This window comes from Rhineura floridana, chromosome 1 (assembly GCF_030035675.1).
Source record: "Rhineura floridana isolate rRhiFlo1 chromosome 1, rRhiFlo1.hap2, whole genome shotgun sequence".
NCBI lineage: Eukaryota > Metazoa > Chordata > Lepidosauria > Squamata > Rhineuridae > Rhineura > Rhineura floridana.
Genome location: NC_084480.1, coordinates 308,015,324 through 308,040,515, shown reverse-complemented (window position 1 = coordinate 308,040,515; position 25,192 = coordinate 308,015,324). Strand labels below are relative to the sequence as shown.

At 41.2% G+C, this 25,192-nt stretch overlaps 1 protein-coding gene across 3 annotated transcripts in view; it reads left to right on the top strand.

The window, feature by feature from the left end:
• Nucleotides 1–25,192, top strand: part of DNAAF11 (dynein axonemal assembly factor 11) — a 52,891-nt gene that overhangs the window by 15,904 nt on the left and 11,795 nt on the right. For 2 of the 3 annotated variants that reach the window (XM_061606899.1, XM_061606879.1), the window contains 6 exons: nucleotides 1,877–2,065; nucleotides 5,127–5,204; nucleotides 8,971–9,036; nucleotides 18,385–18,454; nucleotides 19,806–19,901; nucleotides 24,422–24,504. In XM_061606899.1, coding sequence (XP_061462883.1) covers nucleotides 1,877–2,065; nucleotides 5,127–5,204; nucleotides 8,971–9,036; nucleotides 18,385–18,454; nucleotides 19,806–19,901; nucleotides 24,422–24,504 — 582 coding nt within the window. The remainder of the gene's footprint in view (nucleotides 1–1,876; nucleotides 2,066–5,126; nucleotides 5,205–8,970; nucleotides 9,037–18,384; nucleotides 18,455–19,805; nucleotides 19,902–24,421; nucleotides 24,505–25,192) is intronic. The other variant, XM_061606889.1, reaches the window with a different exon arrangement.

Below are 25,192 nucleotides of genomic sequence, written 5' to 3'. Positions count from 1 at the left end.
ATCCATCTCATTACTAATTATGATAATCTTATTGTCATAACCATAGTCAAAATAAACATTTCAATTAATCCATCACATCAGAATCTGTTAGGTTCAGTAATTTCAGTAGCCATTGTTCTATTATCCCTATTAGTTCCATTTTCCATCTTCCATCTTCAGTAGTCTTGTTAAGTCCAGTAATTTCAGTATCCAATCTTCCATTATCAGTATTCCATAATAATCTTGCTGTCAAAGCCATAGTCATATAGTAAGAGTCTGATGGGAATTACCTCTATCCCAAATATTTTCTTGCCATCCATTCTGAATAGGTTGCTGAAATACTGCTGTAAAATCATATCTCTGTTCTTTTTTTCAAAATACACTGGGTCATCTCTTGAAAGTTTTTCCATTGTCACATGGCTGCAGTTAATTCCATAGATTTTCTCTATATTGGGCTCCATCACATCATTCCAGTCCAGAAGATTATCCATGCCATTGATAACTTTATCTCTAGAATCTTCATTAATTTCTTCAGAGATAACATTGAGTTCCAAACAATAGATTTTATTTCTAAAGTCCATAGACTCCAAATCTTGTTCCTGTTCCACGTTTGTTCCAATCTCCGGGATCTCCTCTCTCACAGGGACCCCTGTTCCAGTCTCCAGGGTCTCCTCTCTCACAGGGACCCCTGTTCCAGTCTCCAGGGTCTCCTCTCTCACAAGGACCCCTATGTCTTTAATCTCCTGTGTCTCCAAACAATAGATTTTGTTTCTAAAGTCCATAGACTCCAAATCTTTTTCCTGTTCCACGTTTGTTCCAATCTCCGGGGTCTCCTCTCTCACAGGGACCCCTTCCAGGGTCACCTCTCTCACAGGGACCCCTATATCTTTAATCTCCTGCTTCATTTTACTCAATTCAATTTTCAGCTCCTTACAACCCTGTCGCAGGTTTTGTTTCGTTATCTCAATCTCATCCATTATTTTCTGAAACATAGTTATTTCCAGCTTCTCAGCCACTTTCTTAATTGCCATTTTAAAAGAAAAATATAGGAAAACCACTTCTTATTTCAGCAACAATTGGGTTAATACTCCAAACTTGGTGACATCACAGTATAAACAGAGCAGACAGCCTTATCTCTCCATGCTTAAGTAAACAAAATGCAGTTCCCAGGATCGAAACAATTAATGGCGGTCGTCAGGAAACAGATTCGTCAAAATAAAATAGACCAAAAAGAGAGTAGTCTCAGACAATATAATATTCTTCAAAATAAAAATCTGGAATAGAAATCCCTCTTCTGTGTATATCTTTAGAATGCAAATCCAGGACAGCTTTTTGCAACAAAAACAGAGATAAGCTATTAATTAGTGAGTAGCAGAGAGAAGTTATGGCTCCCCAGTGAGATGTCAAAAACCGATCAATCTGGCAAATCTCTTTTAAACAGCAACAATTTAAGTCAAGTAAAAGAAAAATATAGAAAGAAGGGTGCTTGCCTGTTAATGCGTTCTCTCTTAGAAGATAAGATGAACGTTCGCTTTATCAGATAGAGCTTGTTGTTGAAAATCCGTCCCACCTTCGTCGGCTGGACCTCGTCCCATAAATTAATGAGATCTGGTCGTCCCAACAAAAATAGGCTTTGAGGTTAATCTCTTCGTTTCTCCCTACCCGGGAGAAGTTTAATCAGTCAAAAAAAAAAAAAATCTGACTGATATATCTGAATAAGCTTCTTTTGAGGCAGGAGCCCGTCTCAAAAGCAGGCACAGGCTAAGTCACCCTTCCCGGAAGTCTTATTTTAAGACTACAGTCTTAATGTGAAATGCTGGAAACATGACTGAAGAGCAGCCTATGATTTAAAATAAATAAAGCTTCAAAGATCATTCTTTTGTGTGTTGCTTTTCAGCCCATACTCTGTAAAAGAAAGAGAGAACCATCAGAAGGCTGAAGAAGGAAATGAATACCATGAATTAGTGGTAAAGGAAGACGACGAAGAAGAGAGAGCCTTTTGGGAGGAACCTGTGCCTCACACTCCAGAGGCTAGGCTCGAAGCTCACAGATATGTTGAAGAAAAAAAGAAAGCAAATGAAAATGGGTATAAGTAATTCTAAAATGTATTTTCTAAACTAATGGTAATTAATTTTTTTTACTTATCCACAATACCAGATTATTTTTGTCCTTCCTATTTCAGTGGTATTTATTATGGCTTAGAAGGTCAAATGGTCTACCCAGGGCCTCCCAAATTGTGGGCCATGGACCACCACTGGTCCGCGAGCTTCATTCCGGTGGCCTATGGTGTGTCTGTGAAGAACGCTTACAATTTGAATTCTATGGAGTTCCAATTGTAGTACAATAAAGACAATATAAGAAATAAAAGGAGCAACACAAATGCAGTTAAAGATAACTAGCACAGTGCATTACAGTTGCTTCAGCCGGCTGAAAAATCATTAAGTGATCCGCCAATACCCTCGGCAGTTTTCAAGTGGTCTGTGGGGGGAAAAAGTTTGGGAACCAGTGGTCTAATCAACCCATCTTTACTGCAGATAAAAAGGAAAGGTAGCTGTGTGGGCCCATAAGAAAAAATCCAAAATCCATATTAGGACAATAACTTTATTAGGTCAGCAAGATCTCACAAGATATGTACTGCAGATGTTGACTATGAGTGTCTGCTGTAGAATGCACCTCTCCCCCAGCTGGCAGTTGCGGACAAGGAAGGGGCTGGCTTGTGCAGCTGTGGCAAGCTGAGTAGGCCCTAGACATCTGGGGAGGACTAGCCTCAGAAAAAAGGCAATGGGAAACCCCCTCTGAATACCATTTACCATGAAAACCCTATTCATAGGGTAGCCATAAGTTGGGATCAACTTGAAGGCAGTCCAATTCCAAATGCCCCTATTGAATCCTACCTGAGTTCAGAAGTTTTGGTACTAAAGCAACAGGAGAAGCAAGTTCGTGGATGTTACAATTAAAAGTCAGGGTAAGTGAGGTCAGGCCCGAGTACAGGAAAAGGTAAAGACTGGGAGGTGATTTTCCTGCAAAGGGGGAGGGGATCCGTGGATGACTTGCTCCTCCCACTTGGTCCAGTCACATTTGAACATGTGGATGGCTGAGTGAAGTAGCAGCCCCTCCCTTTCAGTTTTTCATCTGGCCGTACTCCAACAGGCAGCGCTTAGATGGAGCTCCTGTCAGCTTTTGTAATAGCAGCAGTTTTTTGGCATCCATCAAACTCTTCCCTTTGCCTATTTCTATATTTCTCTTTAGGAAGAGTTGCAAAGAGAGATGTTTGGTTTATTTTTTAAGTCACTGAGGCGGTTTAAACGGACTAGGAAGCAGCAGTGAGCTGGGTTCTGCTTATATGAGCAGCTCCTGCACAGCTGGGAAAGTGACATGATGCAAGTATGTGGGCAGGGCCTGATCACATGGGTCTTTCTGATGGCATTGGTGCAGATGTGCACATTTTTCCTCCTTGTGCAGGGTAATACTGCATTGTCTTCAGGGCCTCACACTTCTAACTTCCCCAAAGATTGCAATATTTGCAGAATAACAACTGTTAACAGTCTTATTAAAATTCACAAGTATTTCACTAACAAAGATGGACTGTTAAGGAGCAGGATCCTTTTGAAGACACTTGGTAGGACAGGTGAAGATGGATAATAAAACACATGGAATTTTTTTTTCATAGGCAATAGGCAGATGCAGAAGGTATCTGTGGGAGGGAAGATATTAATGCAAGTCCCGTCTGCTAAGCCCAGTCAAAGTAATGTCGCTTGAGTTCTCAGGAAATAATATTTTAGAAGTCTCCAGGATAAGATTACTTCCTTAACGCTGGCTGAACCATGAAATCTCAGGTTCAGATCTCATAATCTCTGCCGGGATTGCACTTCCTGGGTTCTGCCCAGATGGTTGGGTAATTTAAAATTTCTCCCAGCCATGCAGGGGCTACTCATAGATAAGATGCTCCCAAGTAGCTGGGAGAATAAATGTAAGTCAAGCTGTTCTCTCTCAGCACCCATCTGCAGTGTGGGTGGTGGGTGGTTAATAATACTGACCTATCTTTACAGTGTTGTTGTGAGGGTTCCTGAGATAATGAATATAAAGTGCTCTGAATACTCTAAATGCTAATAATCATACCAGTAATATTATTGCCCCCTCACATCCCACTGATAATCAGCAGAGGGGACCTGAAAATGGGGTAGATTATGTTCTTTGTGTGCTTCCTCCCCCATACACTTGGCTCCTACACATTACCCCCGGTTTCCTTCCTGGCATTAGTTCCACTCTAGCTTGAGGTCAGCCGTAGTTGCAATGTGTAAGCCCACTCCTTTCAGTCATCACAGGTCATAATCTACAATATGGGAAACCCCAAACCTTGACTTTTTGAAGGCCTGTTACACACAAGACATGTTTGTGACACGCTGTCTCTCCGGGGAGGAGGGGGAGGACATGATCCCTCAAATTTTAAGAAACTCTGGATTAAGCATATTGAGTTTAGTTTAACATGTTCATCTCTTGCTAAGGGGTGAAGAGATTCTGCAGAGCAGATAGGTGAATGGACTGCTGCAGTTCTGTATGTTGAATGTTTCCCTTCTCTAGTGCTCATGAGGAAACATCCGCTTTCTCTGCATTAGAATCAGTGTGATAACCCTACACGACGCTTTCAAAGTACCATGGAGAGTGCTTCTTTTCCAGTGTCATTTGCATATAATATTATTGCTAACAATATTATTAACAATATTATCCAAGCACTACGGTTCAACAGCAAGGGCACATGCACTCTGATTCTAAGTATACTCCCTGGGAAGTAAGTTTCCTTCATATTAGATACTTAAGACTAGAACTAACAAAGCAATTACTGGGAGATGGTATAAGACTTCTCTGTTTGGACTGGCATTGGGTAGTCAAGAATTGAGCCAATTGCTGATGACAGTATAACTGACTGCAGTCTTAACTTTATTTGATTTTGTAATGTAAAGCGACACACCAGGTATCCTCCTTATATTAAAGTACATTATTTGTGTTTTAATTAAAAGCTAGATCACACCCGACAACCTTTCTCTTGTCTTTCCATTTCTGTTTTTGTTACCTCGCAGAAGGGGTGAGTATACAACATAATAAAAAACTGAAAATCTCTTTCTTCCTTTTTTTATATATATATATAGAGGACAATCCAAGAAAGAGAAACCACCAAGGACTTTGATCACCCCAGAAGGAAGAGTTCTGAATGTAAATGAGCCCAAGTATGTAAGAAGACATAATCACCTGTTTTAGCGATGGGATTAGTTAAGAGAGTAAAGATTTTGATAATTTACCAGAAATAGACAGTTTTGTCAGATTCCAAAAGCTAATGGTTTAAATGAGGAAAGTGGTTTTTTTATGATTTTCCATATTTACCCAGATCCATATGTCGCGCACACTTGTTGCGAAATCTGGAGGATTTTAGAGTAGATATCAAGACCTTATGCTTAGGTTTTTCCAATTCCTTAGGTAGGATCTCCCACATTAAAGATGATCTGGCCTGTTTTTCTTTCTTTATTCAGACCAGATAAGTTATTTTAACCCAAAATAACAGACACGAAAATTATCACTGTTTTATTGTCACAAAGAGAATGATTAAATCTCTGCAACACACTTGTGTGCTTGAAAAAGAAGAGTGGCTGGAAAGAAATATTGATGTTTACCTACAGTGTCTTGCAAGAAACTCACCCTTTTATCACTGTCTCCACGTTGCTGTAAAAATGTGTTGACAGTTGTACAAAAATAGGAGTAGTTTGTGGCGTAGTGGTTAGAGTGTTGGACTATGACCTGGGAGACCAGGGTTCGAATCCCCACACAGCCATGAAGCTCACTGGGTGACCTTGGGCCAGTCACTGCCTCTCAGCCTCAGAGGAAGGCAGTGGTAACTCCACCCTGAATACCGCTTACCATGAAAACCTTATTCATAGGGTCTCCATAAGTCAGAATCGACTTGAAGGCAGTCCATGTGAGAAGACGGCAAGTGTGCAATATCTTAAAATGCTGTGTTGACTGATCAGAATTATGGCTCTGGGAGCTACAAACATGTTGAAGAAAGCTCAGAGTCCCAGAGACTCGTGTTGTCAATAGTTAATGAATGGTATGCACTATTATTTTCTTTCAGTGGATTCATATGGAGGAACAGATATTTATAAACTGCTACACACTTTGGTGAGAAGCACAAAGCACAACCTCTTTTATCATTTATTTAGCTGCAAGAAGGAGAACTGGAAGATTGCAGTGGGTGCAATGAATCTGAAAATCCTGGCAGCGTCTTCCACGTTATAAAAGTTTCATTAATTTAAAAAAATAGAGAAGTCTACCCATGTGAAGGCTGGCTGAGGGAGAGTAAGATGGGAAAAGGTACAATTCTGCAGGCAGGGAGGAACTTCACTGGCTGGCTGGTTTGCCTGTCCTGGAGGCCTCCAGTACATCCACAGAAAACCCTGTAGGTATACCACTGGCAATGTTTCTGTCAGTCAGAGAACATTCTTGGGCATGTTGAAGGTGGTCTTGGATCTACTGGATACAAGCTCCCTCCCTCCCCTAACACTTCCCTGGATCAGATCCGTTAATAATGCCAGCCTGAAGCTGGTGTAGTTAATTTTCCTCCCACTTAGAGATGTGAAGGCCCAGGGGAAAAAATGGAAAAATTTGGCGGGAAAAACATTTTTTCTCCTTTTTCCCAAACCTTTTTTTCCCCTGAAAAATTGTGTGTGTGTGTGTGGGGGGGGGAATGGAGAAAACCTGATTTAACCCTGAATTGTTCCAGTTTTTTTCCAGGCCTTCACATCTCTAATCCCACTGATTTCAAAGAGATCTTTATATAAAAAAAGTGCTGGTGAGAAAAAAAGAAAAAAAATCCGCCTTCCATCCTGGCAAGAGCAAGCCAGTGGGGTTTGGGAAGTAGTGGGTCATCTGACTACTACTTCACTCTATCCCAGTCAGTTTAGGATTGCTCTGTAAATTTCTATCCCTCTTGATGGAAATGAGGCTTCAGTGTTCAGAGAACAGGATCTTTTTCCACTGTACAGCTCTTTGATGTCCTTAGAGACTTCTGGTCTTTGATTTTCTTTTCAGTGTTCCTTCAGAGGTCTTCCATTCTCTTATGCACATGACCCTTCATAAAAACAAAAGTTGCAAACTATTTTTTTAGCCAAAGCAAAAGAAGTATATTTATGCTAACTAGATTAATGTTCATAATTTATTCCAGTGCATTTTGTGTTTTCTAGTCACTAAAATTTTAGTTTCTGCTTTTACCATATTGCCACCAAAATCTCATATTTGAAATATGTTACATAAATGGGCCTTGAGAGATGCACTCCTGATTTCTTAATGTGGGATAACCCTTGCAGTTGTCCTGTAACTAAATTCAAGCTGAAAAGGATGTTGAGAATTTATATATACTGTTTACTCTCTAATCTTCTGATCAATAACAATTCACTAATCAATTATGGCTGGCAACTTATTCCAAAGAGTTAGCTTTAGAATAATTATAGAGCAAGTCTTTTTTATAGATTCATCACACAACCAACTTTCCACATGTATCTAGTCATGAGAATTCCTTGTCAGAGTCACATAGGATTACTTTTATAAACTGAGTTGTGATGTGACATGAAGGGGGCAGGTGTGGGTGTCCGCTGTTCAAAGAAAAAAAATCCCACTAGGCATGTCCAAAGTAGCTTTTTGGTAGCCATGTAGCTGGGCAATAATAATAATAAAAAAATTAATTTGGGGATGGGAAATCTTTGGCCTTCTAGATGTTGTTGGGTTACAAGTCCCATTGTTCGTGATCATTGGACATGATGGTTGAGGTTGATGGGAGTTAAGAGTCCAACTGGTTCCCCATCCCTGTTTTAATGCATATGAAAAATGTTGGATTGATGAGATCGAACTGAATCAAGGTAGTAATAATACTTTACAGCACTTTTGAGCATTCAAAGAGTTTTACATACAGTGGGCAGTATCCAATAAAGTAGTTCCATTTGTGCAAGGATTTCCATTTGCACAACAGAACTTCTCCCTCTTCTCTCCCAATGCGCCATCCCCAAATCTGCTCCAGGGGGTTGGGGGAAAACCCCAAATCAGATTTAGGGGGCATGCAAGGAGAGAGGGGAACTTCCACTGTGCAGCCAAAAGTCCTTCTGGTAGCAGAACTACTTCACTTGACACCACCCATTATATTGCTGAAATTCTTAAAACTATCCTGTAAGGTTGACCAGTATTATCCTCACATTGCAGAGTAGGGGTTGAGAAGCTAACAACTTCTTTAAGGCTATCAAAACAGGGATTTCTTGATTTATAGCTCAGTCTCTTCACCACTGTGCACACTATCTCCCTTCTCACATTGGTGTTATTACATCCTATTTGGTTTAATGTTTAATGTTTTTAATTTTTGTAAACTGCCCAGAGAGCTTTGGCTATGGGGCGGTATATAAATGTAATAGTAAAGTAAATAAATAAAATCCCATGTGGGATCTTGGCCTGTATTGGATGGAGAATGTCTGAAAGGAGACCGTGGATTGCTGCTGCTGGGCCAAATAGGCAATAATGGGCTCAATGGCAGATTCTCATGTTCCTGTCTCACATATTTGCATCCTCTTAGATACTGATCTTCTCAACGGTTTCCTTAAAAATTTCCGTCTGTAATGGTAATACATACCTCCATAAAGTTCTTTGAAGTAATGGGACTTGAAAAGCACTTTCAGAAATAAAATTCTACTCCACAAGGAGCCCCCCTGGTTAGCTTTTGGCCAGCAGGTGTCTCTCTTCAAGCATGAGTCACTTGCTTTGAATTAAACCACTTTATTTTTTGTCATGCACGAGCAGTAAACCAGAACACAGTTTATGTAATGTTGTATAGGATCCTGCAGATACGTCGAAAGAAGGATGTGTGTCTTGTTTATGCCAGCATTAAGCTAAAACCACTAGCAGTTAAAGTCCTTCAGCTCTAGTTATGCTGTGCAACCTTCTTTTTGCTATTCTTGCTAGGCTTTCTTTCTCCTTGAAAGATGATGAAGAAAACAACCAATTAATTCTGGATCTTGCTGTTTACAGGTCAGAATTATTGTTATTGTTATTAAATTTCTGTCCCACCCTTCCTCGCAGTAGGAACCCAGGGTGACAAACAATGGAAAAAAGACTAAAATATTTTAAAGCAAATTTTAAAAAATTAAAAACATATTTTTTAAAAAACAAAATCTTTAAAAACATTAAAAAGCAATTTCAGCACAGATGCAAACTGGGATAAGGACTCTACTTAAAAGGCTTGTTGAAAGAGGAAAGTCTTCAGTAGGTGCCATAAAGATAACAGAGATGGTGCCTGTTAGTATTTAAGGGGAGGGAATTCCAAAGGGTGGGTGCTACAACTCTAAAGGTCTGCTTCCTATGTTGTGTGGAACAGACTTCCTAATAAGATGGTATCTGCAGGAGGCCCTCACCTGCTGAGTGTAGTATCAATTGGGTATGTACAGCAAGGAATAAAACGATCTTTCAGGTATCCTGGTCCCAAGCAGTATAGGGCTTTGTGTACCAAAACGAGAACCTTGAACTTGGCTGGCATCTAATAGACAACCAGTGCAATTCTTTAAGCAGTGGGGTAACATGTTGGTGATACCCTGCCACCGTGAGCAGTCGTGCCGCTGCATTTTGTACCAACTGGAACTTCTGGACCAACCTCAAGGGCAGCCCCACATAGGACGTATTACAATAATCCAGCCTGGAGGTTACCAGTGCATGGACAACAGTAGTCAGAAACGGCCACAGCTGTCTTACCAAAAACCAAAGAAATGATGAAATTTTAAAAGGGGTAGGCCTAGAAGTAGGCATTGTGAGAGCAGGGGCACAGGATATAAATTCAGAAGAGCAAAATTACCACAGGCCTAACCACAAGTGCCAAAGACACTTGAAGAGAGACACTGCTTACAAGTGCCTGTACGCTAATGCTAGGAGCCTGCGAACCAAGATGGGAGAACTGGAGTGCTTGGTCTTAGAGGAGAGCATTGATATAGTGAGCATAACGGAGACCTGGTGGAATGGAGAAAACCAGTGGGATACGGTTATCCCTGGATATAAACTATATCGGAAGGACAGGGAAGGATGTATTGGTGGCGGAGTCGCTCTGTACATGAAAGAAGGCATTGAATCCAGCAAGCTCGAAACCCCCAAAGAGGCAGACTCCTCCACAGAATCGTTGTGGGTGGTGATACCATGCCCCAGGAGGGACTTAATACTGGGAACGATCTATCGTCCCCCTGATCAAAATGCTCAGGGAGACCTTGAGATGAAATATGAAATTGAGGAAGCATCCAAACTAGGAAATGTGGTAGTAATGGGTGACTTCAACTACCCGGACATAGACTGGCTGCATATGTGTTCCAATCATGACAAAGAAGCAAAGTTTCTAGATATTCTAAATGACTATTCCCTAGACCAGTTGGTCATGGAACCGACCAGAGGGACGGCAACCCTGGACTTAATCCTCAGTGGGGACCGGGACCTGGTGCGAGATGTAAGTGTTGTTGAACCGATTGGGAGCAGTGACCACAGTGCTATTAAATTAAACATACATGTAACTGGCCAATTGCCAAGAAAATCCAACACGGTCACATTTGACTTCAAAAGAGGAAACTTCACAAAAATGAGGGGATTGGTAAAAAGAAAGCTGAAAAACAAAGTCCAGAGGGTCACATCACTCGAAAATGCTTGGAAGTTGTTTAAAAACACTATATTAGAAGCTCAACTGGAGTGCATACCGCAGATCAGAAAAGGTACCGCCAGGGCCAAGAAGATGCCAGCATGGTTAACGAGCAAAGTCAAGGAAGCTCTTAGAGGCAAAAAGTCTTCCTTCAAAAAATGGAAGTCTTGTCCAAATGAAGAAAATAAAAAAGAACACAAACTCTGGCAAAAGAAATGCAAGAAGACAATAAGGGATGCTAAAAAAGAATTTGAGGAGCACATTGCTAAGAACATAAAAACCAACAACAAAAAATTCTATAAATACATTCAAAGCAGAAGACCATCTAGGGAGACAATTGGACCCTTGGATGATAAGGGAGTCAAAGGTGTACTAAAGAACGATAAGGAGATTGCAGAGAAGCTAAATGAATTCTTTGCATCTGTCTTCACAGTGGAAGATATAGGGCAGATCCCTGAACCTGAACTAACATTTGCAGGAAGGGATTCTGAGGAACTGAGACAAATAGTGGTAACGAGAGAGGAAGTTCTAAGCTTAATGGACAATATAAAAACTGACAAATCACCGGGCCCGGATGGCATCCACCCGAGAGTTCTCAAAGAACTCAAATGTGAAATTGCTGGTCTGCTAACTAAAATATGTAACTTGTCCCTTGGGTCCTCCTCCGTGCCTGAGGACTGGAAAGTGGCAAATGTAATGCCAATCTTCAAAAAGGGATCCAGAGGGGATCCCGGAAATTACAGGCCAGTTAGCTTAACTTCTGTCCCTGGAAAACTGGTAGAAAGTATGATTAAAGCTAGATTAACTAAGCACATAGAAGAACAAGCCTTGCTGAAGCAGAGCCAGCATGGCTTCTGCAAGGGAAAGTCCTGTCTCAGTAACCTATTAGAATTCTTTGAGAGTGTCAACAAGCATATAGATAGAGGTGATCCAGTGGACATAGTGTACTTAGACTTTCAAAAAGCGTTTGACAAGGTACCTCACCAAAGGCTTCTGAGGAAGCTTAGCAGTCATGGAATAAGAGGAGAGGTCCTCTTGTGGATAAGAAATTGGTTAAGAAGCAGAAAGCAGAGAGTAGGAATAAACGGACAGTTCTCCCAATGGAGGGCTGTAGAAAGTGGAGTCCCTCAAGGATCGGTATTGGGACCTGTACTTTTCAACTTGTTCATTAATGACCTAGAATTAGGAGTGAGCAGTGAAGTGGCCAAGTTTGCTGATGACACTAAATTGTTCAGGGTTGTTAAAACAAAAAGGGATTGCGAAGAGCTCCAAAAAGACCTCTCCAAACTGAGTGAATGGGCAGAAAAATGGCAAATGCAATTCAATATAAACAAGTGTAAAATTATGCATCTTGGAGCAAAACATCTTAATTTCACATATACGCTCATGGGGTCTGAACTGGCGGTGACCGACCAGGAGAGAGACCTCGGGGTTGTAGTGGACAGCACGATGAAAATGTCGACCCAGTGTGCGGCAGCTGTGAAAAAGGCAAATTCCATGCTAGGGATAATTAGGAAAGGTATTGAAAATAAAACAGCCGATATCATAATGCCGTTGTATAAATCTATGGTGCGGCCGCATTTGGAATACTGTGTACAGTTCTGGTCGCCTCATCTCAAAAAGGATATTCTAGAGTTGGAAAAGGTTCAGAAGAGGGCAACCAGAATGATCAAGGGGATGGAGGGACTCCCTTACGAGGAAAGGTTGCAGCATTTGGGGCTTTTTAGTTTAGAGAAAAGGCGGGTCAGAGGAGACATGATAGAAGTGTATAAAATTATGCATGGCATTGAGAAAGTGGATAGAGAAAAGTTCTTCTCCCTCATAATACTAGAACTCGTGGACATTCAAAGAAGCTGAATGTTGGAAGATTCAGGACAGACAAAAGGAAGTACTTCTTTACTCAGCGCATCGTTAAACTATGGAATTTGCTCCCACAAGATGCAGTAATGGCCACCAGCTTGGACGGCTTTAAAAGAAGATTAGACAAATTCATGGAGGACAGGGCTATCAATGGCTACTAGCCATGATGGCTGTGCTGTGCCACCCTAGTCAGAGGCAGCATGCTTCTGAAAACCAGTTGCCGGAAGCCTCAGGAGGGGAAAGTGTTCTTGCACTCGGGTCCTGCTTGCGGGCTTCCCCCAGGCACCTGGTTGGCCACTGTGAGAACAGGATGCTGGACTAGATGGGCCACTGGCCTGATCCAGCAGGCTCTTCTTATGTTCTTATGTTCTTACCTACCGAAGATGGTAAAAGGTACTCCTAGCCACTGAGGTCATTTAGGCTTCTGGCAACAAAGATGGATCTAGGATCTCCCCCAGACTACAAACCTGCTGTTTCAGAGGGAGTACGACCCCATCCAAAGCAGGCAATTGACCAATTATCTGGACTTGTGAACCATCTACATACTCTGTCTCTGTCTTGCTAGGATTCAGAGTCAGTATGCAGTCAGAATGATTCACTATTTTTGCATCTCTGCTGTGGCTCATTTTTGGACACTGCTCAAAGTTTTCCGATACTCATCAGTTGTCTTTTCATTCCCATATTCCTCTGCACGGTAGATGGCATTAAATTGGTCACATGAAGCTGTGAAGACTAAACTGTACAAATTTCCCTGGGTTTATCCCTAACTTTTCCCTAATTCAGCCATATACCAGGAGCTTGTGACATCAGGAAAATGCTTCAGGGCAGAGCTTAATTAACACACACCAACCCCATCCCAACTCATGCTCACTCACAACTGCTTTTTAAATTATATATATATAGAGAGAGAGAGAGAGAGAGAGAGAAGAGATCTGAACACAGTGAACTGGATTTGTATGTTTGATGCAGTTTCATCGGGCCTTAATCCAGACAGGATGGTCATCTTGCTACAGCCGTAAACATGTGGTTTTATGCAAATTGAGCCCCAGTCCATGTTGACTGTTGGGTGTGCCTGGAGTCCTGGACTCAGCTATGGGAGATTTGCTCCTGGTGTTTGAATCTTGTTTCTTTCCATTGATTGATCACAAATCTCTGTCTAGTCTAGTACTGTCAGTTGGTTTTTTTGATTAGTATGAATAAGACTATGTTTAAAGTGATGCCTATTTGAATCGGGGATTTGAAAAATAACCTTAATGTTCCTTTTAACATTAAGGCTGTGTACACATTACTGTTTACTCTGGCTCTAGTGGGTTTCCACTGCTGGTCTTTGAATCTGTGGGCACACAACATAACCAATGATCAAGAGGTAACCTGTAGTTTCTAGTGAAATACTGTGGCTATGAGCACATTAGTTGCCCACAACAAAGCGTTTCCATTGGCTACACTTGGAGGGGCAACAGGTTAATCTGCCAATCAGTTGTGAAATCTGTTTGAAGCTGAATTAAAAAAAAAACACTCGAGCTGATCGCACCAGGTTTTACAGTAAAAAAGGGCTGAGGTGACTAGCATTGTGGAGGTGGAGACACACTGGAACTGGCAGAACAGTAAGTGTGTGTCTGCCCTGTGTTGCAACCCAAGCAAGCTTTGTTCTGACTTGAGAACAGCAGCTGTATTCAATTCTCAATTAAATCCAGGTTTCTTGCCGGTGGGTGGTCCTACATGTCTGATGTCAGTGTGGGCGTTTATCGTGGAGGAGCTTTCTACTTCCCACCTGCCTGCTCACTATCTAAGTCAAAATTAGGAGTATATGAGGAGATAATAATAACAATAATGATGATAATATTTCTGTCCCTGCTCGGCCTCCCACCCCCAAATAACCCCAGCCCGATTAGCCCCCCCCTTTGATGGGCCAGGGATGCAAACAGTGAGCATCCTTGTTTGTCTTTCTACTTGATTGCACCCCGCAGGGCAAGGGGGTGAGATCCCATCGACCTCTCTCTCTCTCTCTGTGCCTGTGTGTAAACATGCTGTTCCATTAAATGATCCTAACCATGTCTACTGAGATATAAGTCCCATTGAATTCAGTTGGGCTTAATCCCAGATACGTGGGTTTAGCATTGCCTCCTGTCCTTACTCTGTAATCTTACCTCCCCTTACTTGAGAGTAAGCTCTATTGAACTCACTGAGACTTACTTCTGAGTAGTTGTGCACAGAGCTGCACTTCCACATTTACTTGGAACCAAAATGACAGCCTCACAATCAAGTGAAGACATCTATGTCCCTCTTGGCCCACTGGTGTGGACAGTCAGTGTGGAAGCACATCAAAGCACAGTGATGGATACAAGGACCTGTGAATTCAAATTGAAATGTGGTGGGGAAATAGCCTCACTGCGTTTTAAGCTGGTATTGTGTACACAGCCTTAATTTCTAGGGATATTCCCTGAGTGGGCAGTTCAGCTTTAAGGGGAGGGGGAGTGTTGGAAGGTGTGTGTGCACGAGAGAAACAACAGTTGACCATTTCTGAGTAAAAGAAAAGCAGAAGAAAGAGTACAATTTAATCACTGAGGATGACTGCAATAATTTGCCTTCTCAGAATCTGCTGCTTGTTTGTAGACTTCAAGTAGCCCCTGAAGGTATATCTGTAAATTTAGCCAATATTACAGACACCACTGCAAATATATCTTCAGAGGCTACTAGAAGTCTACAAACAAGCAGCAGATTCTGAGAAGGCAAATTATTTTGTAAATAAATTTGTAAATTTAGCCAGTATTACAGACACCATAGAGAGCCAGTGTGGTGTAGTGGTTAGAGTGTTGGACTACGACCTGGGAGACCAGGGTTCGAATCCCCACACAGCCATGAAGCTCACTGGGTGATCTTAGGCCAGTCCTGCCTCTCAGCCTCAGAGGAAGGCAATGTAAAACCACCCCTGAATACCACTTACCATGAAAACCCTATTCATAGGGTCACCATAAGTCAGAATCGACTTGAAGGCAGTCCATTTCCATCACAGACACCACATCTTCAGAATGTACCCTCTTTTTAAAACTGGGGTCCCCAACATAACTCCTGTGAATACTGCAGTGCCAAGGTCCCCTGCCCTCCTAGTTTTAATTTTTTTTAATTGAGGGGAGGGGGTTGGCTTTTATGGGGGCAAACGTTTGGGGAAACTGACTTTTCAAATTTATTTTTATTTCAGAATTTATAAACTGCACTACAATCAGAGAATACTCGTGGTATACTCAAGTGGAAAACTATGGCCATATTCACCTGTCATGATGCTAAAGTAAACCATGGCTTAGCAAGATGGCATGATCAGAAAGGAACCACCATGAGCCTTGGCTTGTGCACTCCCCTGTCCTCCCCCCATGTGGCCAGGAGAAGGATTTTGGTTCTCCTTAAAGTTGGCTTGTTATGGCCAGGCCAGGCATTATGGTTTATCATGAACTCCGGTCAGTTTCAAAACAATCCAACTTCAGATTGTGAGCTATGACACTGGCTTTGTTAAACTAACCAAAGTTTGTGATAAATAGTCTGTGAGAAGAGGATAGAGGAAGGAATAACATGTGAGCCCATGGCTCACAATGGCTCCTTTCTGCTGCTCTTATTTAATTTTAGGGCTGGGAAATCTGTGACTGTTCAGATGTTGTTGGATTCCAGCTCCAATCAACCCCAGCCAGCAAGGCTTGTGGTTAGGGATGATGGCAGTTCTAGTCTGGAAACATCTGGAGAGCCACAGGTTCTCTACCCTTTTGCTAAACCATGATTAAGTGTCATAAATGTACTGGTGAATTCTAAAGTACAGGCACAACAGTCATATTTGTGCCCCTTCTAAGACTATACAAGCAGTTTTGAAAAGTGCAGACATCATTGCTTCAGTACCAAGCCAGCCATTTCCCTCACCTTCCCCTCTGCTTTTCTTAACAGCCAGCCTGATGAAGAATTCTTATTTATTTATCTATTTGTTCTTCAATTTGCCCTTCCTCCCAGCAGGAGCCCAGGGCGGCAAACAAAACGCTAAAAACACTTTAAAACATCATAAAAACAGACCTTAAAATACATTAAAACAAAACAGCGTTAAAAACATTTTAAAAAAAACAACTTTAAAAAAAGGTTAAAAACATTATTAAAGAACATATTAAGCAATTGTAACACAGATGCAGACTGGGATAGGTCTCAACCTAAAAGGCTTGTTGGAAGAGGAAAGTCTTCAAAAGGTGCCAAAAAGATAGCAGAGTAGTGTGTGACGCCCTTCCCTGGCTCTCCCTGTCAGGTTCCTACCTGCTCGTGGCTACTGCCTTTCACTAGGCACCACCAGGGACTCCACCAGTCTGGACTGTTCTTTTTTATGGTTTCTCTCTCCGCTCTAGCACAGATCTCAATAGATCCCCCTGCTAGGCAGCACCACCAGTCACGTTCTACCACCAATGTTCCCAGAGACCTTGCCTGAGTCTCTCTATCCGGTTACATTCGTGACTGCGTGCCTATGCTGTTCCCAACCCCCTTGTATCAATGCAGATAACTCGTAACTCGGGATTGCTCTGGATACTTATAATGTTATCTTCTCCTCTTCACCGCTGCCACCATTTGTTACTGTTTCCCTTCAGCCTTGGTTATTACCTTACCCTCCCTTCTGGTCTGTGAAACCCCAGCCAAGGATCAGGCCTTCGGTAAACCAAAATAGTATTTATTAAATAACATTAATAACAAGATAACTTTGATAATGATCTACAAGCTTATGGTTTCATCTATTACTGTGATATTTGACTTATTACTAATCCGAACTCCACCTCCCTCTTTCTCCACACTCTCCTGACATACACCAACTCATACCCACCTCCAAACTCCACCAAAACAACCCACTCACGTCCACCCCGATTCAACTGTCATCCTTCCATTTATACTCTCAGCCATCCAAACACTCAGCCAATCATCCAGCATTCTACTGCTCATTTACTCCCCCCTCCTCTTTCATTCCACTTACCATGTATCTTCTATACAAACAGCACTTAGCATATATACATTAATACAAGAACATCACATAGTGCCAGCCTAATATTCAAAGGGAGGGAATTCCACAGGGTAGGTGCCGCCATGCTAAAAGTCCGCTTCCTGTGTTGTGCAGAACAAATCTCCTGATAAGATGGTATCTGCAGGAGGCCCTCACCTGCAGAGTGCAGTGATCGACTGGGTATATAAGGGGTAAGATGGTCTTTCAGGTATCTGGTTGCAAGCTGTATAGGGCTTTGTACACCAAAACTAGAACCTTGAACTTGGCCCAGTAGCAAATGGGCAGCCAGTGGATATGGATTTAAAAGTTTGGTTATTATTTGGTGACACCTTGGATGGTCATAATAAAGGGACTTAAGTATTTTTCAAAATAAAAATGGCAGTTGAACCTTTAGCCTTGCTGGCTAAATATGTAACCTATATCTTTCTCTGCTTAGCTTGTTTGGTGGGTCTCTCTCTGAGACAAGCTTATTTATTTGGCATGCAGAGGACTGGCAAATCTCACCACAGGAGATGACATCATTTTCCTGTTGTGAAATAAGTGACAGCAATTCCTGCCTGCTTGTCCCTGTTTCACTACACCACTGTTTAGATGATATGTGAATGTAGCCTATGATGTAGCTGAATGTATAAGCCTTGCATAAAATAGAGCACTGTCCTAATGACTCTCAATAGTAGAAAATAAGACTGGCTAGTGCACACAGCCTTCTGGACTACTTTATGAGTAAAGCACTGTGTCTTCTGTTGTAATGTGAGCTAAACTAGGAGGGAAGAGAGAATGGCTCATAGATTAAAGAACCACTAAGCTAAATTGACCCTGTTTTATCCCTGTTCTAAAGACATTTGGACACCTCCCTGCTTAATGTTGATGTACAGCCCACCTATGTCCGAGTAATGATCAAGGGAAAGGTTAGTACTCATTGTTATTACACTTTAAAATTTTTGACTCATTTTCACTTACTAAATTTGGCCCCTCCTTCAGCATGTTACTCCTATCTTTGCTCTACTGATGTCATTGGTCCATGGGGTCATGTGGAAAGAGTTCTAGGAGAAAAGGAAAAAAAATTACTTGTAGCTCACCCCTCCACTGATCAATCAGTTGTTGGAATAACAAAGAGGGCAAATTAATTTCTCCCCTCTTTCTTCTCCCCACAATTCCTTGTGGGTTTCCCCTTATAGTTCTCTGATTTCCAAGCCTGTGCTACTTCTCACATGTCATGACAACAGTGAAAATGAAAAAAGGTTACTTGCACAAAGACATTGTGGCAAGAAATCCTGGAAACCATAGGGGAAAGATTGTATTTGTTTGTCATTTGCCATGCACTTACATGCACATCACCTCTCAAGATTGTGTGCATGCTCACCTTCTCCTGTGCTGGAGTATACATCTAGCTAGCTTTTGAAAGAAGCTTCACCACACTGCATCAATTACATGCCAGTGAAATATCTTGCTATTTGTTGAAAGAGCAATTTTGGGAGTATTATCGGAGCAGAATCATTAGAGGAGCTGGAATACTCACTTAATTGATGATGTAGAAAGGCCCTTAGATGTGGAGTCAAGTTCTCCTTTCACACCATTTTTGTTCCTGCTGAAAGTCATTTTATCTGAGATAACTTGCAAGATAGGTCTTTTAAAGTGAGAAAACAACTCATCCTAAAAACAGAAGTTTACAGTGAACAGAGAGATATGAGGATGTTTTTAATCCCTCTTGATTTTGCATTTTCTTCATTTTTTGGTTTTAAAAATGCCAGTGCTATTAAGTTCAAAATTAGAAGCGCTTTTTGTAATCATACTAGTAAATGCAGATTAAAATGGCTTTCAATCTAAAATAGACTAGCATAATTATTCTCATTTAGTTGCCAATATAACTTAAGCACCATATCATGGCCTTCTTTAAAATGTCATACTTTTCACTGACAACATTGAAGGCATACCTATATATTTGAAGGCATATATCTATATCTATATATATGCACACATCGCACTTACAACATAAATGAGGACTCTTTAAGATGCAAATTGGATATTTGGTATTAATCTATACCACAAGGAAGATTTAAGTGATTAAATCCCCTTAGATCAAAGGCATGTTATTCATAGTATTGCACGTTTTCTATCTGGGTCAAAATGTTTTATTCTTCCAGCTTCATACTTCATTCCTCATAAACCTACAAAAATAAGTCTGGTAAATGTATGATTTTTGAATTGCCTATATGCCAAATGCCATAGTTCCTTGTCTATGTGTTTTGGGTTTTTCAGCCATTTCAACTTGTGCTTCCTGCAGAAGTGAAGCCAGATAACAGCACCGCTAGAAGATCTCAGACAACTGGACATTTGATTATTAGCTTACCAAAGGTAAAATTTACAGGATGTTCACCTGATACTAAAATGCACTTTTAACTTGAATCAGCTTGCCTGTTCATTCTTCCTCCTTTTTCCTGTATGTTCTGTCCTTTAGGCATTGCAAATCTCAGAGTAAAATGTCCCTCTCAGCACAGTGTGACCATCAGAACTGAACCACATCAAACATGAGAGACTGTAAACAAGATAGCCTAAAAGAAGGACCACCACAAACTTGGGTTGCGAACTTATGGTGGCCTTAATTCTGAGAGGACTGCCTCTTCAGTAGCACCTTCAGAACTCAGCCCGTGGTGGTGTGATGCTGATTTGGTGCCTTGCCTGTCTCTGCCAGTGTCTTTTCACAACATAGCCTTTAGGGACTTGAGACCGTGCAGTCTTAAAGAAGCAATGATGTCTTTTAGCGGGCTCAAAATGTAGGAATCTGCCTTCTATCGAGGTCAGAATATTTGTCCTTCTTGCCTAGTTTTGTCTACTCCGTCTATAGCAGCAGCTCTCCCTTGTATCATACAGGAGTCTTTCCCATCCCCTTTTACCCAAGATCCTTTTAGCTCAAAATGGCGGGGATTGAACTTGGGACCTTCTGCATCCAAAGCATGTGCTCAACCACTGAGTTGTGACTGCCTTCCCTAGCTGTGGTCTTTGGCTACAATGTCAGAGTTGTGAGCTAATATGGAACTTCTCTCCACAGAGCTCATCAATGGCTTCATTCACCGAGTGGATATGGATCACAAAGTGGAACTTTGGCTTGGCTTTTTAAATTTAATTATTTTATTGGGTATCATACTTGTAATGTGTAATCAAGTGGTTGCACCTCATCTTTAGAATGCCCTCCCCCCAGCAGATCCAGGAGGCACTTTCATTGGTGATGTTTCAGTGTTAGGTTAAACCTTTTTATTGAATAAGGCTTTTAATTGTGCTGCTGTTTTACTCTGTTTCTGGTTTGTGGGTTTTAATGGTTGCTTAATGCTTGTTCTTGTTTGTATTATCTTCAGTATTTTAATTGTTGGGGGTTGTAGCATTTATATACATGAGTTCAGACACATTCCTAGAAAAGTGTTTAATGGGTGCCTTAAATCAGAGGTAGCCAGTGTGGTTCTATTGATACTGTTGGACTACAACTCTCATAATGTCTGGCCATTGCCCATGATGGCTGGGGCTGGAGGGAGTTTGAGTCCAACGACATCTGGAGGGCATCATGTTGACTACCCATGCCTTAAATAAACAAGCTCTTATTTCATTTTCTGTCTTGTGAGGTTTTAAAACTGACTTAAACAAAAATTAAATGAAAGCTAAAGTTATGGAAAGCAAAATATTTCTGCAGCAGCAGATTCCACAGCTGTATGACGCCCCCCCCCTTTGGAATGTGTACAGAGGCAAAGATAGAGCATTTCATCTGTTCCCATATGCAAAACTCCTCCTCCTGTGCCTCCAGGACATGTTTTTCCCCTCAGTGAGCCCTGATTCCTTGCAAAACTGATGCATCAAGATGATGGCCTTTCTCCCCCACCCCCGCATCCTAAGTTATTAACGGAAGACATTAGCAACATAGTGTGTTCCTTCCGTACTTTTTTTTACATTTGTTCTTAAATCTCTTTTAAAATGTGACTCCTCATGTGAGATGTATGTAGCCAGTCTCCTTCAAGTTCATACCATCTGTCTTGTCTTGCTAGGCCTCTCATTAATTCAGATGGTGCATCTGTAACGACAAGTTTGCAGTCTCATCGGTGGCTGGAATTGTGCCTGAAATTTTATTCATTTGACCAAAATCCTCTTCTCCAAAACATTTCAGAATCCATTTAAAATGAATATTTATAATGCTTCTAAGTGGAAGCCTCTGAAATTGCTTTGAACATGTAGAATTTTGTGGATAGATTGAAAGTTTTTGGCAGGTGAAATGAATTTTGAATCTTCATTTACGTTCTTTACTCTGGCATTCAAAGAGAGGGGAAATGGTTCTCTTTGTGCATCATTGTGTGGGGAGGTTTCCCTCTTCATATATTATTATTATTATTATCTAAAATTTATTTGACGCCTATCTGACAGGACAACCTGTCACTCTAGGCGACATACAAAGGAATAGAACGAAACAACATATCAAAATATAAATCAACAGGTACATAATAAAAATACTAATCACAGTAAAAACCCCAATATCAGACCACCCCTATGCTGTTATGCAGAATACTGCAGAATAACAGGAGAACAGGACACGTTAAACCCTGGACAGTGTTAAAATGTAGCGTTGGGTAAATGTGTTTAGGAAGGAGAATCAACAATGAGGGAGCCATCAGGGAGCCTTATTCCTGACTTCATCTCCCAAGGAAGGAGCATCCAGAGCAGAGCTTCATAGGATCTCTGCAAATGAACATGCTCGTATAGAAGAAGGTAGTCTTAGACAACTTGGAGGGCTGGGGAGTGGCAGGTAACCCTACTGTAATTTACAGTACAGTGATGTACTACTGCCTTAATACACAGAGAGCTGTGTAGCACAGCAGTAAAAGAATGAGCTACAAATCAAGAAGTCCCTGGTCTGAATCTCAGCTCTGCCACAAAGTCACCAGGTTGGATCACTAGTCAGTTTTGCAAAACTCCACCTTTTCTGAACTTTCAGTTCTTTTCTTTTTTTTAAAAGCATCTTGCATTTCTGCTGACCTTGTGGTAGCAAAGATCCTGGAGAGAATAAATTTCTACATCAAGTAAATGAAAGCATTTCATGTTTTGGGACACACTTCTATTAAGTCTGGAAATTAATGTCCTTCCTTCTTCCAAAGCAAGTAAGAAGGGCAGCAAAGGATTTTAGGCAAATAGAATGGCACATTTTGCATCATGAAACTACCAAAAGCAAGGCTTTCAGGTTTTTGCATAGAGTGGGGTCCCATAGCCAATTTGTGTGTCCCAGAGTCAATTTAAGTAGGCTTTTTGAGCAATAACGCTTGTGCTCTGCTGGTCTACTTAAACCCAGTTTTCAAAGATTTTTGTGTGCTGAGTTGTGACTGGAAAATGCATTCAACCGTTTGCCAGTTGGGTGAGGTACATGCTAATCCCCTAAAAAAATCAACCTGTATTGACTTCATCATGAAAAGGAGGGAGCTCACGAACCTATAGTAAACCTGTACGGAACCATTTTAGGGAAATACACTAGCAGCATTGCAAAGTTGTAGCCTGCTTTATTCTGACACCAAATGCCTGATTGATGACAAAGGAAAATAAAAAAAAATGAAGAGAAATGTTTAAGGAAAAATAAAATTTTAAACCTCTGCTAATAATATCACCCAAAAAAAGCAAAGTGCAATTGATGAGTTGGGAAGAAATATTGCTACATCTCATCTTTCAGTCAAATGATCCTCAAGGCAGCTTTCAACAGATTGTGGTGATTTAAATAAAACAAAAACTCACACCAACAACCCAGCAGCCCTTAGTCCTCTGGCTCATGGATTGTGCTAGAGTGTGCTTCTGCTTGGTTCTGCATTCCACAGGGAAACTGGCAGTTGAAGTGAAGTGTTATTCCTGGCTGGGAGTGGGAGAACCAGCTCCTGCAACTTCTCTTTCTCTTGCTGATGGGAGAGAGCCAGGGCATTGGACCTCCCAGTGGTTGGTGGTCCCTTGGCCAATAGCAGTAGCCAGAGTGTACATCTCTTCTGCTCTGCAGCCCAAGGACCATGGACAGTTGGAGACTAGTGTTCTTTTTGGCAGAGAGGGGGAAGCAAGCTTCCTGTGTTTGCTCCCCCTCTGACTGAAGGTCGAGATAGACTTCCTCTTGCCAAGCTGTTCAAGGTAGGGGATGTAATCTCCCAATAGCTCTTTGTCGTCTGGCTCATGAATGGGGCCAGAACGTGCTGCCTTTCATTTCTTCAGTACCAGGCAAAGTAATTGTGCTTGGGAATGCCATTAATAAACTAAATATCTAGAAATTAATGGCAAAAATATCAAAACCTAGAATGTATAGCAAAACATATATGATGTGCATAATCAAGTTAAAGTATCATTAACATACTTGTTCTCTAGGATTCTGGGAACATTCTGTTCAAATATCTTCAGTATCTCCCTGCAATGTTACATGGCTTGAAGTCCAGATCAATTTTTGCATCAGACTCAAAACATAAATAGGTTATTCTTTATCAAGTACACCATCCAGCCAAAGTGGAACACCTTGAGATCCCTCTGATTTCAATAGGAGAGAGCAAAGTATGTGTTTGAAATCAGTGGGTCTTAGATGTACTTAACTTTGGCTGGATTGTGCTCCATGTTTTTTAAAGGTTATAGGAGGGTTGGGTCCAATTTGTTTGGAATCACTGTGTGATATATGTAGCAAATGCGTATGCACAGACTTCCTTTCTTAGAGGTGCTTTCGCTTGTTTGTTTTCAGTGCCTGGAGCTGAACTGAGGTAATTTTTGCTCCCTAACCTGACTATTCAGATATGGTGGACTGAAATAAATACATCTTACTTAAAGCATTTGTACTTACAATTTTTGTAAAATGCAACATAATAATGAAAATGAATGCATTTTTACAGGCTAAAGAAATAATCACGGCTAACCAAAAAGTATCCACTACTGAGAAACCCTCTGACCCCGACAAACGTCGAAGAAATCTAAGGTAATAGCTGTGATTTATCTCTTGATCCAGCACCTCAGTTTTCAATGGGTTGTTCAGGGTTGCCAGGGTATTTCTGCCCGATGAACATAACAATTGTACAGAGGAACACAACTAATCACTGATTTGTACGAAATGAAGCTTTACATGGAGGCTGTTGCCTAATGGCTTGTCCAGTGCTTTTATAAACTTGTCTGCTTTAGTGGCAGACCCGAGAGAGCTCTTATAACTGCAAGTAAGTTGCATTCCATTGACTGTCCCTTAGCCTCTTGTACAGGGGTTGTGGATTAAAACTCAAATTCTTCACCAAGAAAGGCCTCATTGGATTCTTCACCTTGCAAAGTGATATTTTCTGAGTGAGAGTAGAATTTAGGAGGAAACAACTCATCTGTTTGTATTCCCTCTAATCTTGTCTAGCCTAGGCTTTCTTTAAAGGGGTGATCTTACTCAAATTTCCCAAAATATGTTATTGATCAAGGGCACAAGGCAGTTTAGGCTCTCAGTGGAATGGGAGGAAAGGATGACATTTATCTTTTGTGTTCTGAACAAGGGCAGCATTCCACTAGTGGGCTAGGGAAGCTTTGAGCTAGATTATGTGACATGGTTTTTGTGTTTTGTGTGCTCTGGAAAGTTCTGGGGCATTACCTATGGAACACGCTCAGTTCATATGAGGTACTAGCCAAGCTCCCAG